General features: G+C 38.6%; 5 protein-coding genes across 16 annotated transcripts; 2 read left to right on the top strand and 3 right to left on the bottom strand.

Moving 5' to 3' along the window:
- Positions 1-192: 192 nt before the first annotated feature.
- LOC103330375 (thymidylate kinase-like) lies at positions 193-3,897 on the bottom strand. Of its 2 annotated transcripts, XM_008232946.3 has the most exons (7): positions 3,717-3,897; positions 3,435-3,493; positions 2,763-3,122; positions 1,857-1,968; positions 1,709-1,768; positions 1,137-1,241; positions 193-570 (listed from the first exon to the last, which is right to left on the bottom strand). In XM_008232946.3, exons 2-7 carry the CDS (start codon positions 3,470-3,472, stop codon positions 454-456), a joined length of 792 nt encoding a protein of 263 aa, XP_008231168.2. In that variant the 5' UTR covers positions 3,473-3,493; positions 3,717-3,897; the 3' UTR covers positions 193-453. The 2 variants fall into 2 exon arrangements, with proteins under 2 accessions (XP_008231168.2, XP_008231169.2); XM_008232947.2 differs by lacking the exon at positions 3,435-3,493 and having other exon boundaries at positions 3,717-3,896.
- A 208-nt stretch (positions 3,898-4,105) lies between these two features.
- On the top strand, positions 4,106-10,554 carry LOC103330376 (transcription factor GTE8). Of its 11 annotated transcripts, none has more exons than XM_089049909.1 (13): positions 4,109-4,282; positions 4,379-4,445; positions 4,814-6,055; positions 6,146-6,194; positions 6,295-6,426; positions 6,739-6,794; positions 6,961-7,030; positions 7,366-7,425; positions 7,991-8,071; positions 8,157-8,272; positions 8,385-8,451; positions 8,627-8,757; positions 8,850-10,554. In XM_089049909.1, exons 3-13 carry the CDS (start codon positions 4,823-4,825, stop codon positions 9,120-9,122), a joined length of 2,268 nt encoding a protein of 755 aa, XP_088906035.1. In that variant the 5' UTR covers positions 4,109-4,282; positions 4,379-4,445; positions 4,814-4,822; the 3' UTR covers positions 9,123-10,554. The 11 variants fall into 11 exon arrangements, with proteins under 11 accessions (XP_008231170.2, XP_088906035.1, XP_088906042.1 ...); XM_089049915.1 differs by having other exon boundaries at positions 4,124-4,282; positions 6,307-6,426; XM_089049912.1 differs by having other exon boundaries at positions 4,124-4,282; positions 4,819-6,055.
- Positions 9,625-10,554, top strand: LOC103330377 (TLC domain-containing protein At5g14285). The gene has a single exon (XM_008232950.2). The coding sequence runs from the start codon at positions 9,625-9,627 to the stop codon at positions 10,363-10,365; it is 741 nt and encodes a 246-aa protein (XP_008231172.1). The 3' UTR covers positions 10,366-10,554.
- A 351-nt stretch (positions 10,555-10,905) lies between these two features.
- Positions 10,906-14,041, bottom strand: LOC103330378 (lysine histidine transporter 1-like). Its single transcript, XM_089049920.1, has 8 exons — positions 13,126-14,041; positions 12,858-13,045; positions 12,353-12,736; positions 11,855-12,255; positions 11,605-11,710; positions 11,418-11,509; positions 11,239-11,307; positions 10,906-11,149 (listed from the first exon to the last, which is right to left on the bottom strand). Exons 4-8 carry the CDS (start codon positions 11,888-11,890, stop codon positions 11,051-11,053), a joined length of 402 nt encoding a protein of 133 aa, XP_088906046.1. The 5' UTR covers positions 11,891-12,255; positions 12,353-12,736; positions 12,858-13,045; positions 13,126-14,041; the 3' UTR covers positions 10,906-11,050.
- Positions 11,946-13,179, bottom strand: LOC148918033 (lysine histidine transporter 1-like). Its single transcript, XM_089050479.1, has 4 exons — positions 13,126-13,179; positions 12,858-13,045; positions 12,353-12,736; positions 11,946-12,255 (listed from the first exon to the last, which is right to left on the bottom strand). Exons 1-4 carry the CDS (start codon positions 13,177-13,179, stop codon positions 11,946-11,948), a joined length of 936 nt encoding a protein of 311 aa, XP_088906605.1.
- Positions 14,042-14,051: the final 10 nt, after the last annotated feature.

The raw sequence follows: 14,051 nt of genomic DNA on the forward strand, positions 1-14,051 counted from the left end.
ATAAGAGCTTACCAGCGCCGCAGTTTATTTCTTTTTTGTTTTTGTTTTGTTTTTTTCGACAAGGAGCAACAAGAGCCCCAAAACCAAAGGATATTTCTTTTATGTTTTTGGTTACTAGTTTATGAGCGTCCACCCTCACGACCACAAAAATTGTAAGTTTGTTCACTGCAGACTGCCATGGTTACAATCAAATTCATTCAAGCAAATTTGCAATCTCATCTATTTCAGTAAAAAACAAAGTGTGATGATGCATTAATAAGATAAGCAAACCTACTTTTGAAATGCAAAGATTTATGAAGTTACAATCACAGATGAAATACTCGAAACAGAACAGGGCAAGTTCGTTCACTACTCAGTAAGCTCTGCAGTCTGCATAGCTAGCTCACTAGGAAGAATGAGGGCATTGGACCCTGGAAAGATACATGCGTCTCCCCCGTTAAAGAGAACAAAAATTTAACAGGACCAGAGACATGAGAGCGGTTTCCCTTCTTGGCATGTTTTTACACAATCCAATGCCATATTTTGCAACTGTTCCTCAATCTCCTCCATGGGCGAACAAGCATCTATGATCTGCATCAGGCCAAAATAAATTTTATCTCTTCACGATATCCACATAACTCAACTCACCCAAGAATAATATGCTTCAATGCAAACCAAATTTTTTTAAGAGTCTAGCAGGCTTAGTTGTTTCATGATTAAAGTTTCAACTGAATTTGGTTACTATAAAATGAATACCAACTTGCAGCATCATTTCAACATAAAATGTGTAATCATCAGATAATGGCAGTCCAGCCAGTGTAGATGTTACATATATGGAACAGATTTCGAATTAGCATTTGTTGGGAAACAGAAGAAAATTTGACATCAGGACAAAGAAATTGGATTTGGCATCATTCTCTCTGTGTGAGGTGACTTCATTTCCCGGTCAGTTTATTATTTTTCTTTTTATCTTTTATGAAAACCATTCAATTTATTCTTTAACTGCCACTACAGGAAAATAGATTCAATATTCCAGTACCAATTTAAAACTCGTTGAAAATTGAATCCAGGATGACACCTCAAGATAGCATCACAATCAGAAGCAAATATCGGGATTCTTTATTGCAATGCAATTTAAGAATGGATCAATGAACTACCTTCCAAGTGGGACCACGGAGGACCTTATAGTTTTGGCCAACCTTCTTTTGAAACTCAAGCTGCTCATATCTCTCACCTCCATAGCCTCCTCTTTCAGCAGCTTTCTGACAAATATAATTTCAGTTCAATAGGGGAAAAGATTACTACTTCCATATAATTTTCAAAATCCTCACAATACTAAGGCCCATGTGATCCTTTTCATAAACAATATATATCGGCATAGCATAAGCACCTTAAAATATCAGCAGTTAGTCATAAGGGGCCAACAATATATATTGGTTCCTTAGTTCAAGATGCCATTAACTCTGCAAAATTGATGCTTATCTAGGAAATTTCTTTTGAGGATATGTCAGACCATATAAGCTATTAACTGTGAAAAATTGTTTCATGGAAGTTATGTCAGACCATATAAGTAACAAGCAATAAAAGAGGAAATTAAGTCCTTAACCATGTTCAAAATTAGATATATAATTATACAGAAAATTAACACTCCAACATCCAAAATTGCAAAATATGGGTTAAGTCTTCGTGTTTTTCTTCCCTCACTGCAAACATTAGAATGACTACTTACTTCAGGTGGTATGTCAAGGTACACTAAAAGATCTGGAGCCAATAACCCAATCTCTGGAGCCTGGAAAAGAATACTTCGTTGTTTTTAAATTCCATCAGATAGAGAAGATAAACATCATTAGGGGTTAAAAAAAAAGGCATTTCACCACCTTACACCATTCAATATCAAGTCCTTTGGCAGATGAAAAGGCCACCCCCGAATAAGAATAACGGTCAACAACAAGGGTGATTCCACTTTTCAATTTGCTTTCCATCAATGATCTGCATAAACATTACAGATTTAGTACACTGATTTGTGATCACCTCATTCTTCATCCAAGAAATGATTTTAAAAAACATTGAAGTGCACACACTCTTATAGTAATCAAAATAGGGATTCAACAAATTAACAAGCCAATGATTATGCTATACAACAACGGCATGGATTTCCCCCCCTCATAAGTTATTCCCCATCTTTTGTAAAGCACTGCCTAAGAGAACCATGCCACATGATGAAAACCTAAGCAAACATGATACTGAGCTTTATATTTGTACTCTGCCCTTACTCATTAGATGGTTCAGTTTAACTTGTAAGTTAAACATAACATGGAAACACCTCAAAATTTATATTTTCTAAAGTATGTGTTGTTGAAATAACATCCTGCAACCATATATCAGTCTCATTCAGGGAGCTGAGAAATCTAACTGTGGAATACATGAGGTTATTGTCAAATTTGATGTAAACCAGCACCAGGACCTGTAAAAACAATTGCTTTGGATGCCCATACAGACTAGAAGCCTACAGAAACAAAAATATCAATCACTTGTTTCCTCACTAGCCATAAAACTGAAGTTACCTTCACTGCTTACATATGTGCTTATGATTTCATTAACATATTTTATTGATCACTATGCTGCTTCTCAACTCAAACCAGAATTTTACACAACTCAATCATTGCATTCCCATGACATAAGTTAAAAACTAAAACAACAATCAGAACATGTGCAATATCTGTCCCATTATAGAAAAGCTCAGAAACAGAGTATATCATATTGCAAAAAATAACACAACAAACCTCTTCTCCCAACGGTTAGCACTAAAGAGTAGATGGATTGTATGATCATCCAGTTGGGATTTGTTGGAAAGATAAGAAGATATCATTTGCCCAACACTTGTCGTTCTGTCAGGAAACCGCCACAATTCAGCTGAATGCCCTAAACTCTCCAAGTTTGCAACTAGTCTAGTAGACTGCGTAGTCTTGCCACAACGATCCAAGCCTTCCAGAACAACCAAGGCACCTCTTGAATCCTCCTTGCCACCTCTTAGGCTACAGTTGTGATTATTATTTTCCATCCGAATCCTCCTGATAAAAAACTTGTGGGGAAAGTTTAATTGAAAGTTCAATGACCTTCGCACTGCTCCTGCTCCAAAATTCCTAGAGAAGCAAATGCACTCTATTAAAGGAGCCCTCAACTTAAATCAATCTCGACCATTTCTGAAACATACCATCCTTTTTATTTATTTTTGAGAAAATGCAGAAGTTTTGAATTTCAGGACATAAAAATCCACCGGAAAAAAATGAAATCTTTTTGGCTTATAAACTCAACGAACCAAAAGGAAACTAATTTTATGTTTGAATCCTCCTCCTATTCCTCACTTTTCTCAGCAATCCAAACTGACACAGCGAAGTATCTCCAGGAAACAAGTAAATAAAAATGTATGAAGATCAAGAGTTAAGAATTCTTACAAAGCCTTGCCAAATGTGAGATAAGAAGTATGGGTCATGTCCCTTACTTCACCAAAAAACTGGAAAAAAAGAAAAGACTTCACCAAAAAGTTATAGGCAGACACTGACGCTTTTGATAATTGTAAACTTGGCTTGACATTGGCTCATCTTTAAGGCACGTTATTTGCTCAAATTAAATCACCAATATTTGTACGCAAAATTGACAAAATCCAATTCCGGTGGTGTTCCATAATTCTAACAGCAAAATTGAAAAAATAAAAATAAAAAAGCGGGAAAGCTTACCTTGAGCGATTTGGTTATCTTCTTCTCAAAAAAGTTATTTACTCTTCTCTGTGATCAGATTGTCCAAACAAAAAACGCTTAAAAAAGAACCCTAAGCTAGGAACTTACTGTTTCCGGCCAGTAAGTACGCCGCCGGTTGAGGAAGAGAGGAAGAGAGCAAGAGAGCTGGACTGAGGGTTTATATATTTTGTTTCTGTGGTAAATTATAAAGTGTAAATTGTTATTTGTCCTAATTAATCACACACTAACAAGTTTGTCATTAGCATAACCGCTAAAGTCAGATCGGACGGCTGAAATCGCAAAATATCGTGTATAGCAGTTATCCAAGGGCCGACATCTGTTTTAACCGAGATTTAAAAGAGAAGGCTTAACAGTCAAGGCAGTGTCGTTTTTAAAAAAAACTCTTTTTCATTTTCTTTTTATTATTTTTGAAGTAGGGACTGGCTGGCGAGAGCCAAGTCGTGGGCTTTGCTCTGTGGGAAACAAAGAAAGCTCATTGTTGAAGGTCGTCTTCTTAGTCGTTTCGGGCGGTACGGGTCGTGATCCGGACAGCGTTCAATTCTAAGGTTTTTTAGGGCTTTAGTCACTGTGTACGCTCTACCCTTCTCAGCTTCTCTATCTTATTTCTCTAAAATTCTGAACCTTGATTTATCCTCGCGCAGAAGATTGTGTAACTTTGATCGCAAGAGGGCTTTGGAACTCAATTGGGCAGCTAAGCAATAGCTCCTGGTATTTTTCTAGGGTTTTGGGTCACTTCAAATTTTGGAAGATTTATGTTTTATATGGTTGAACTTTGTCGAGTTGGTTGCTGTTCAAGATTAGGGTTTTAATTCAATTCTAGAGTTGTATACTTGGTGTGTAAAGATTGAGCTTTGGAATTTACCCAAGATTTGAAATTACTGTTTTTAAACTTGGTGATTTGTGCTTCTTCTTCTGGTTTTTTTTCTTCTTCGTTTTGATTATTTAGTTTTTGTAAGTTTCTTAAATGAAACTATCTGTACTAAGCTTTCTTCTTAGTCTGTTTTGTTTCCTCGAAAATGGGCATTATTGCTCCTTCCTAAGCAACCAAACTGACCCCTTTTTGTTCTGTGATAAAGAATAGTGCGATGGCCAAGAAGAACAAGAATCCTGGACGGGGAGGGTATTATGGTGGTGCTTTTGAGCAGGCTGGTGAATGCGAGGGCTCTGGTAGCTCTGGACGAATTGATGCCGAAATTACTGCCTCTGAGGATTCAAGTGCTCCAACAAGGAAATGTATTAGTTTGAATTCTAGTAAACGCGACAGTTTTGGTGTGCCCATAGAAGTTCTCCCCCTGTCAAACATGTTGTCCTCCGAAAGGAAAGATTTGCTACATAGGTTGAGAATGGAACTTGAACAGATTCGAATACTTCAGAAGAAAGTTGAAATGCATAGAACCAATGGTGTTACCGTGTCCTCTTCTAGTGACATCCTCAGCTGCAACAATGGCCGGAATGGGCAGCATATTGAAAATCTCCGTAAGTCATCAACATTAACTGGGCAGGGGAAAAAACTGAATCCCGTGGCTTCAAAAGCACGGGCATGGAATCCAGGCACTTCTGGGAGGGTTGAGTCAGTGAATCAGGCTTCAGCACCTAGCACTGCTAGTGTGATTCTGATGAAACAATGCGAGACACTATTGAAACGGTTAATGTCCCATCAATTTTCTTGGGTTTTCAATACCCCTGTTGATGTGGTGAAGTTGAAGATTCCGGATTATTTCACTGTCATCAAGCATCCGATGGATTTGGGTACGGTAAAGACCAAGATAGCTTCAGGATCTTATTCAAGCCCATTGGAGTTTGCTGCTGATGTCAGGACTACCTTCACCAATGCTATGACCTACAATCCACCAACAAATGATGTCTATGTCATGGCTGATACTCTTAGTAAATTTTTTGAAGTCAGGTGGAAAACCATTGAGAAAAAACTGCCAAAGGCTGATTGCCAACCACCACCAGCTAAATCTGGTCCTCGTGAAGCGGTGGAAACTCCTAAGCCATTGCCCCCTGCGAAAAAGAGGATGATCACGTCACTGCACCATGAAGTCAAGTCTGAGCCTGCTAAGCAGGTAATGACAAAGGAGGAGAAACATAATCTGAGCAGAGATTTGGAGTCTTTGCATGGAGAAATACCTTTACTCATCATTGATTTCTTGAGGGAACATTGTTCAAATGGAAAGGACTCTGAAGAGGATGAGATTGAGATTGATGTTGATGATCTAAGTGATGATACCTTGTTCACATTGAGGAAGCTTTTAAATGAGCATTTGCAAGAGAAACAAAAGAACCATGTGAGGGCTGAACCTTGTTCAATAGAGGTATTAGCTCGACCTCACCTTCTTCCTGTTCCTGGAATCAAATTAGATTATATATGCCTGAAGCATACATTGTTTTCATTATTATTGCAGCTTTTGAACGAATCAGGGTTGAGCAATTCATCCATGCAGCCATGCAAAGGTCATATTCTTCTTCATCTCCTTGCATATATAAATTCTGACTTCAGTTTTAGGACGTATGAAACACTTTGTTTTTGCCTCTCACGTATGTTCATTTCTAGGGAATGACCCAGCTGATGAGGATGTTGATATTGGTGGAAATGAGCCTCCTGTCTCAAGCTATCCTCCTGTGGAGATAGAAAAGGACACAGGCTATAAAATTAGTAAAGGCATCAGCTCAAGCAGCTCCAGCGGTAAATTGAGTTTGTTCTGTTGTGGTCTTTCTTTGGTTAGATCCCTCATATGTTTTGTTTCTTGACTATTCGTCCTTGTTTGAGGTCTTTCACAGTTTTGGTAATGATTTCCCTTTTCTTCACTGGAGTAGAGCTTGTTAGAGCAAGCTTTTATTTCTCTGCTTTCATGCCTTCAATTATATGATGTTTGACTTTTAATTGAATGGAGGAAAAACAAAGAGTTATTTATGCTGGTGAAAGAGTAATGTGAATTCTATCTGTTTGTGAATTCATAAACACTAAACAATTTTGTATTTTATGTATGCTTCACAGATTCAGATTCTAGCAGTTCTGAGAGTGAATGCGATGATGCTAAGGCCTCAAGTCCGGTAAATGTATCTAAGCTGTGTGAAAATTTATGTTAAATATATAAATCAAAATTGCTTCTCTCATGATGGATGGTGGTTGTGCTGTGCTATTGATTTTGTATGGTACAGTAGTGTATTGTTGGTGGTTTGACTGGTGGACCTGATGTCATACTTAATTCTTCTTCAGGTACCAGAAACTGTAGGTTCTGGAGCTGAGTTAGATGAAAAGACAATTGATAATCGCCTTGAAGGAAATCGTGAGTATTTTAAAATAAAATCACATTCCTCCATCCATTCGCTAGGTGTTGCATAGAAATAATTTTGGTATACAATTTCCATTCCTTGAAAAACCATAAAAGAGAAACACAGGGTGTGTAGAAAATAGAGTACATGATTATAGATAATATTAGGGAATCCTTTGACAATGTCCTGGGCAGGCTACACTTCCTGGACACCATCTATGGTAGAATTAGCTTGGATATCACCATTGAATGATTGTGTTTAATAAATGAGTAATATTGCTTGTATTAGTTTCGAAGAATGTCTTTTGAGTAATATTGCTTATGTGATCTCAAATTTTTTATCACTACAGAATTAAATGGCAGTTTTCTCCAACAAAGACCCCTTACCTCATACAGTAGTGGACAAAGAGGTGGGAAACAAGGACACAACCTTTCTGTAGGATTTCTCAACAGAGAATTTAAAAAAATGTGCTTTCACTAAGAATACGAAGAAAATAAGGGAAAAGGAAAAGAAAGACGAAACTCTGTTGTATTTAAAAATATCGAAGCCTGCCTCTTATTCCTGCAAAAGGCTTTTATGTGTAGAGCTTAAGCCTCTAAAGCAGTAGGAAATCTAATTAAAGCAGGGTCATAAATAGAGAGGAAGTACCTTCCTGCTTAAAATACAGATGGAAGTGTTTGGAAAAGCATATCTTGTTTTGTGTTGCCAGATGCATTTGATCTGTCTATGGTTTCTTTCATGTCTAATAAACGTGATATCTTATATGCTGCAATCTGATAATTGATTATTATATTTATCTTGTAGATTGGGAATAAATTTAGTTCATTTGGGGACTGCCAATGATTTTAACAACCATCTTGGTTGTACTCTCCTATAGACATGGCCTACACTTCTCTGAAATGATTGAGCATATGAATTTTGAATTTTGAATTTCTTATTGATGATTAATATTTCTAATCCATGGGATCTTGCAGAGTCTGATAGTGGGTTGGATCAAGTTGAACAAAGTTCCCAGCGGAAGCCAAGTCCTGTGGAGTCAGATTGTTGTCAGGATGGTAAGCCTAAGAGTTAAAAAAAACCAAAAACTTATGACGTGGGTTTGTGGTAGTATCTCATTGTTCATCTCTCGAAAAAATTTAGGGGACAGTGCTCCCACAGAGAGGCCGGTCTCCCCTGAGAAGCAGTACAGGGCTGCTCTATTGAAGAATCGTTTTGCTGATACCATTTTAAGAGCTCGAGAGAAAACACTTAATCAGGTGGGTTACAGAGTCAGGCTACTTGTATACTTACCGTGTTTGTATGTATCCATTTTGCAAGTATTTTCTACTCTGGATGTGATCCGGTGCAATTTGATCTGGCTGAGATCAGGGTGACAAAGGAGATCCTGAGAAATTGCGGCGGGAGAGGGAGGAACTTGAATTGCAACAGAAGAAAGGTTGTGATCTTTACGTTTAAAGTTATACTTAGTGATTTACATCAATTCCTTAGTGTGTGCGTCTGTATGTGTGGTTTGCAATGCTGGGTTGATAATTCATAGACATCTCCTGGTTTATTAAACTGAAATTTTTGTTGAGATCTAGCAGCTGATTATGTTGCCAATATATAAGCAGAAAAAGCACGGTTACAAGCAGAAGCCAAGGCGGCCGAGGATGCTCGAAGGCGAGCTGAAGCAGAAGCTGCAGCAGAGGCTAAAAGGAAGAGGGAGCTTGAGAGAGAAGCAGCACGGCAAGCATTGCTGCAGGTAAATGATCGCACCCTCCTTATGTTGCAGAAATAGAGCCCTTTAATTTGTGTGGATATTTATTGGGACATTTGATGCCATGTGTACTACAGATAGAAAAGACGGTTGAAATCAATGAGAACTCTCAGTTTCTTCAAGATCTGGAAATGCTAAGAACTGCCCCTGTGGAGCAGTTACCAAGCTCTGTAGATGAAACAAGCCCAGATCACTCGCAGGATGGCTTAGGCGGTTTTAGGTTTGGTGGAAGTAACCCTCTGGAACAACTTGGCTTGTACATAAAAGATGATGAAGAGGAGGAAGAAATTGAGCCTGCTGCCAGTGTTCCAAGTCCTGTAAATGATATAGAGGAGGGAGAAATTGATTAAACAGTTGCTGCTTTTGTATTCATGAACGAACCAAGAAGCAAAAGGGAAAAAAAAAAGAATGTTTTGATGCGAAAAAAGGTTATATAAAAAAAAAATTAAAAATAAAAAGAAAAAGAAAAAGAAAATTTGTCTGCGCAATTGGCTGTGTATGCTTTTTGTATATGACTTTTCTTTGACTGCTGCAATATTATATAAAAATGAAAGAATAGAATAAATAGATGCTGCAGGGGCCCATCAAAGCCCAATGAATTTGATGAAGCTCATAAAAAAATTAAAACGCAGCCCAATGAGGAAGAGGTTTCATTTATTTATGTCGTTTTGTCCACTTCCATTGCTTTTCGTTTCCAAAACTTCACCAAATCCTTTTTGAACTTTCTCACTCGATTTTCTCAATGTCAAACATAGTCAGTCAGACAGTCGTAATCTCCAAGTATAAAACGCCTATTTCGTTCCCGTAATCTTGGTCAAAGATTCAAAGGGAGGGTTTCGTGTTTCAGTTCAAATGGAAACCCAAAACCCAATCCCATGCCTCCTCATCTTCTTCCCTATGTTCTTCATCGTCTACCTCATTGCCTACTTCATCGTCTTCCGTACTTGGAGCCCTAAGATCCGACCCGAAGCCTCCAGCTGCCTAATTTCCCTCGCCCACGGCACCCCCGCCGTCTTCTTATCCACTTACGCCATACTCGCCGACCCGGCCACCGGCTTCGCCTCCCAAAACACCCGCTTCCAGAACACCGTTCTCGATTACAGCGTCGCCTACTTCCTCACCGATCTTCTCCACTACATCGTCTTCTTCCCCAGTGACGTCCTCTTCATCGGCCACCACTTGGCCACGCTCTTCGTCTTCCTCACCTGCCGATACGTGGCGTCCCGCGGCGCATTCGCCATTCTCTCTCTTCTGATTCTGGCCGAGGTCACCAGCTTGTGCCAGAACGTGTGGACGCTCGCGAACGCTCGGAGAAGGGACTTGGAATTTGCAGCTAAGGTGTATGATCTTTTGTCTCCTCCTTTTTACGTGTTGTATTCGATTGTGCGGGGATTGGTGGGTCCGTATTTCGTGTACCGAATGGGTGCGTTTTATGTAGGCGGTGAGGCTGATGGTTTGATTCCGAGGTGGGTTTGGGTTTCTTGGATTGTTGTGGTAATGTCAGCTATCTCTGTGAGCATTTTGTGGATTTCGAATCTTTGGGTTGAGTTGTTTAGAGCAAGGACTGGCAACTTGGAAAAGAAAACAAGATAAAACCAAGTAGAGATTTGATTAGAGGGAACATTTTGAAATTAAACTTTGAGTCTCTGATTCTCAAGCTTAATAACAATTTGGGTTGGCTACCACTTACTACTGGTGATATATGTAAACAATTTGCAAAATGTAACTCTGTATCTTTGATCAATCATTTCTCAATCAAAGTCCTTTTCTTTCTTCTTCTAATTGAGTTTTTGCATAGAATGAGTTCATGTGTTTCCTTGAATCCGAAGTTGTTGTCTTTGTTGCTATACAGTGGATGGTGAAAGAGGTTTCTGAGTAATGAGCTGCTTTGTTTATTGTTCAAAATGCAATGCTGCCTAATAAATTTGGTCATCTGACAGAGAAACAGAGATGTCTCAATTATTCTAAGTTGAAAACAGGGCAACCACCGTGGTTTTTATATAGGTTGGAGTTCAACCGATGCAGCTACCCTGCCCAAAATTTGAGAGCTTTCTTTCTTCTTCAATATTCTTATTCCTCATAAGTTAACTGCTCTGCTCATGGACATTCAACTTGACTGTCCTAACCCAAACAAACAAACAAAAATAGAACGCATTTTTATATTCATTTCAGTTGGGTTTTTTAGCCGACATGTCAATCTCGAAATTATGACTCTCTTCTTCTTCAAGTATCACCAGCAATAGTCAACAGATCTATTTCATTGATGCTGAAAAGTTTGTTAATCGTAGAATTTGTAGTTCTTGGCTTGAAGTATGATATTCCTTAACCCTCCAATGGGTGATAGGACCATCAGCAGAACACCCAGTGTAATGCAAATCTGAAATTAATGAAGACAGTTTAGAAATGGAGCTGGTCCTGCTTTTAAAGCATAAATATTTAGACATGGAGCTTGAAAAACGCACGTACCCAGTTAACGAACCAAGACAGGCTAAACTTCCTTGGTTTCTTGATGATAAGCCATATAACGCAAGGGAGCTGAGGAATGAAATCAAACGGACAGCGCGATCAATAGTTGTTCATTTTTCAACTTTAAACTTGAACTTCAACTTGACCACAAATAAAGAGGCGGAGACCAGGAGACTTACAAAGTATGTTGTTGGGGAAAACGCAAATCCTCCAAAGAATCCCAGAAGACCACCAAAGAAGGGAAAAGTAATGCCGACCAACATTGTGAATGCTGAAATCAGTAACATATGAATGATTAACATACTCTGGTGAGTGATTACATTGCTCTTACTCTCACTCTCCTGGATGAGGGGATGAATTACTTACTGACATAAGTGTTCCGGGTAATGAAGCGAAGCCTTGTAGTGGGTCTAAAATGGAGTTTCTTTACCAAAAAGGATTCAATCATGTCAAATACTGGCATTGCAAATAACTGCAAATTGCAACAAGACAAAGCAAAACCCAACATTCAAAACCCAATTGCAAACTTACCAAGACCAGAGCTTGATCTATATTTTCCAGTATAGATAGCTAGGCAGACAGCAAAGAAGAAGTACACACACACACACACACACACCTGATAACCCCCAATAACATGGATGACAACAAACATGTTTGCTGTTATGATGAGCCATTCAGGTTTCTCCAAGGAGATGAGGATGTTGTCATCAACTTTGTTGCCAAAAGTATAATAACCAATAAAAGCAACAGGAAAGTAGCACAAGGCCACGACTATATAGGCGATCACCACTCATAGGCTTCCTCCACATAGGCTTCTTCGACGGCTTCTCCGGCGAAGAAGGGATTATTGCTTGTATCTCCAAGACTACATTATGGCCTGAATAGGCAAAAGCAATGTCCCCCAATGCAGTGAAGAAGTTGAAGGCCGTTCCCGATGTGCTCTGAGCTAAATACCCGTATTCTACACCTGGCTGAACACCCTTGTGGACTGAAGCCGTGCATGCAATAGTAGAGTAACTGCATGCAACCACAATCAATCAAACAACAGTATGTTTAAGAATCTTATGTTTCCTAATTTGGGTTTATATGTTGATTAATTTATATAATGTTGTACCTTAATGACATGACTGCTGCAGCTAATGAAATTCCAGAGATGGAGTTAAAGTTGGGGAGATGGGAGAGGACAAATTGAGCAGAGGCAAAGATCATGATGAAGTAGGTAAGTTTGATTGGGTCTTTGTCTTTGCGAGCTATTATATGGATCTTCTGCAGGGACTTTCCACCTGTTACCATATACACAATGTCCACACCAACTTCACAAATCAGCTGTTGAGGCACCACAATCCAAAGGCCAAGCTTTTCACCAAAGGCATGTTGACCTAGCTCATGGTACCTATCAAACCTCTTTCCAGGAACCATTTCATGCATCTCAACCATTTGCCATAGAGTGAACAAGGTGATCACCCATGACAGTACCAGAATTACAATACCAGGACCCCTGAAATTAAACAAGCAATTAAAAACTTCTTTTTTTCTTTTTGTTTATGAAATGTTTTGGTAATTGGATCATATTCATAAAAGGATACAAATTTGGATGTGGTGTTTTGAGTAGAACATACCATCCAAGATTAGACATGGCAAAGGGAAGACTTAAGACACCAGCTCCAACCATGGCATTGACATTGTGGAAAGCTGAGTACCACCATTTTGCATTCCTTGAAGAAGTGATTGGAAGCCAATCATCTATTTCCTTCTGCCTCTTTAGTTGTTCATCTATATGTGATTGCTTCTTCAGTTGCTCGTCTATCTGTGATTGTTAGTACACAAATCCTTTAAACATATTCACTATCCAATGGTTAATAAAAATGATTCAAACTCTAGGCTTACATTGCTGGGGACAGGGACGGAAGAGTTTTGGTTGGTTGGAGCTTGAACCCCCATGGATGCAGAGAGTAGCTAGCAGCTAGGCTTGGCTTAGAGTATGGAAAATAAACATGAATGGGAAGATGAAACATATAATTTATCTTAGGTGAGATGACAGACTGTCAAGCTTCAGAAAACTCCACCCAAATGAGTCTGAGCGGATTTGAAGTTGATATTTTTTTTGCTAGTCTTCTCTAAGGAACATGTTATTCGGCCAGTCAAAGTTTCATCGAAATGCTAAATAAACCTTAAAAATACAAATTTCATATTATGCTTATGTTTGTTTTGATGCTTGTTGGGTTAAGAAAGTGACCCTCCTATTTTATTACCAACAACTGGTTCTTTCTTTCTGGTTTCTGCATACTGACAATTTCAAGTTTCAAGCATGATGCATGCACAGAGAGCAACAGAATTCTTAAATTAATTTCTTCACAGACTTTTATATTTCCTTCTCTCAAGTATTTCCCATTTCTAATTTCATAGTTACAAGTAACCTCAAAAACTGGCTTGAAGCATGAGTTGAACTGTCACTCTGGTCATAATAGACAACAGAAAGTATATATAGCTGTGATTAACCTGAATCTTGTAACAAAATCTTGTGATTGGATTAAAACTAAGTGTAGTAAATTTACAACAATTTGATTTGACCAGCCTATAAAAACAGGTCACTACTTGCAAAGAGTAAATGATACGATGAATCAGCTAATAAAACAACATAAAACAAAGTTGCTGGGCACAGTTATGGAGAAGAAGAGTTTCAATGAGTTGAAGAAATATTTACAGAAGAAACCTGCATTTTGCTGTCCCTGAAAGAGCCGAGACAAACAAAAAGAAAACGTAATTTCATATTCATTTCAGTCTGAAAAGCATGAGAGATATGTGGATCTCAA

This window comes from Prunus mume, linkage group LG4, assembly GCF_029339155.1.
Source record: "Prunus mume cultivar Tortuosa linkage group LG4, ASM2933915v1, whole genome shotgun sequence".
Classification (NCBI taxonomy): domain Eukaryota; kingdom Viridiplantae; phylum Streptophyta; class Magnoliopsida; order Rosales; family Rosaceae; genus Prunus; species Prunus mume.

What these genes read in the sequence shown, in the direction of transcription:
- LOC103330378 (XM_089049920.1), bottom strand. Translation starts at nt 11,890, where the DNA reads ATGTTTGTTGTCATCCATGTTATTGGGGGTTATCAG. An exon ending in ATGTTATTGGGGGTTATCAG is followed by an intron (nt 11,711 to 11,854) that starts GTGTGTGTGTGT and finishes TGCAATTTGCAG; the next exon opens with TTATTTGCAATGCCAGTATT. An exon ending in TTTCCCCAACAACATACTTT is followed by an intron (nt 11,308 to 11,417) that starts GTAAGTCTCCTG and finishes TTCATTCCTCAG; the next exon opens with CTCCCTTGCGTTATATGGCT.
- LOC103330375 (XM_008232946.3), bottom strand. Translation starts at nt 3,472, where the DNA reads ATGACCCATACTTCTTATCTCACATTTGGCAAGGCTTT. An exon ending in GCTAACCGTTGGGAGAAGAG is followed by an intron (nt 1,969 to 2,762) that starts GTTTGTTGTGTT and finishes ATGTTTATGCAG; the next exon opens with ATCATTGATGGAAAGCAAAT. An exon ending in ACCTTGACATACCACCTGAA is followed by an intron (nt 1,242 to 1,708) that starts GTAAGTAGTCAT and finishes TATATTTGTCAG; the next exon opens with AAAGCTGCTGAAAGAGGAGG.
- LOC103330376 (XM_089049909.1), top strand. Translation starts at nt 4,823, where the DNA reads ATGGCCAAGAAGAACAAGAATCCTGGACGGGGAGGGTATTATGGTGGT. An exon ending in GTCAGATTGTTGTCAGGATG is followed by an intron (nt 8,072 to 8,156) that starts GTAAGCCTAAGA and finishes GAAAAAATTTAG; the next exon opens with GGGACAGTGCTCCCACAGAG. An exon ending in GAGAGAAAACACTTAATCAG is followed by an intron (nt 8,273 to 8,384) that starts GTGGGTTACAGA and finishes GGCTGAGATCAG; the next exon opens with GGTGACAAAGGAGATCCTGA.
- LOC103330377 (XM_008232950.2), top strand. Translation starts at nt 9,625, where the DNA reads ATGGAAACCCAAAACCCAATCCCATGCCTCCTCATCTTCTTCCCTATG.
- LOC148918033 (XM_089050479.1), bottom strand. Translation starts at nt 13,179, where the DNA reads ATGGGGGTTCAAGCTCCAACCAACCAAAACTCTTCCGTCCCTGTCCCC. An exon ending in CCGTCCCTGTCCCCAGCAAT is followed by an intron (nt 13,046 to 13,125) that starts GTAAGCCTAGAG and finishes TAACAATCACAG; the next exon opens with ATAGACGAGCAACTGAAGAA. An exon ending in GCAGCAGTCATGTCATTAAG is followed by an intron (nt 12,256 to 12,352) that starts GTACAACATTAT and finishes GGTTGCATGCAG; the next exon opens with TTACTCTACTATTGCATGCA.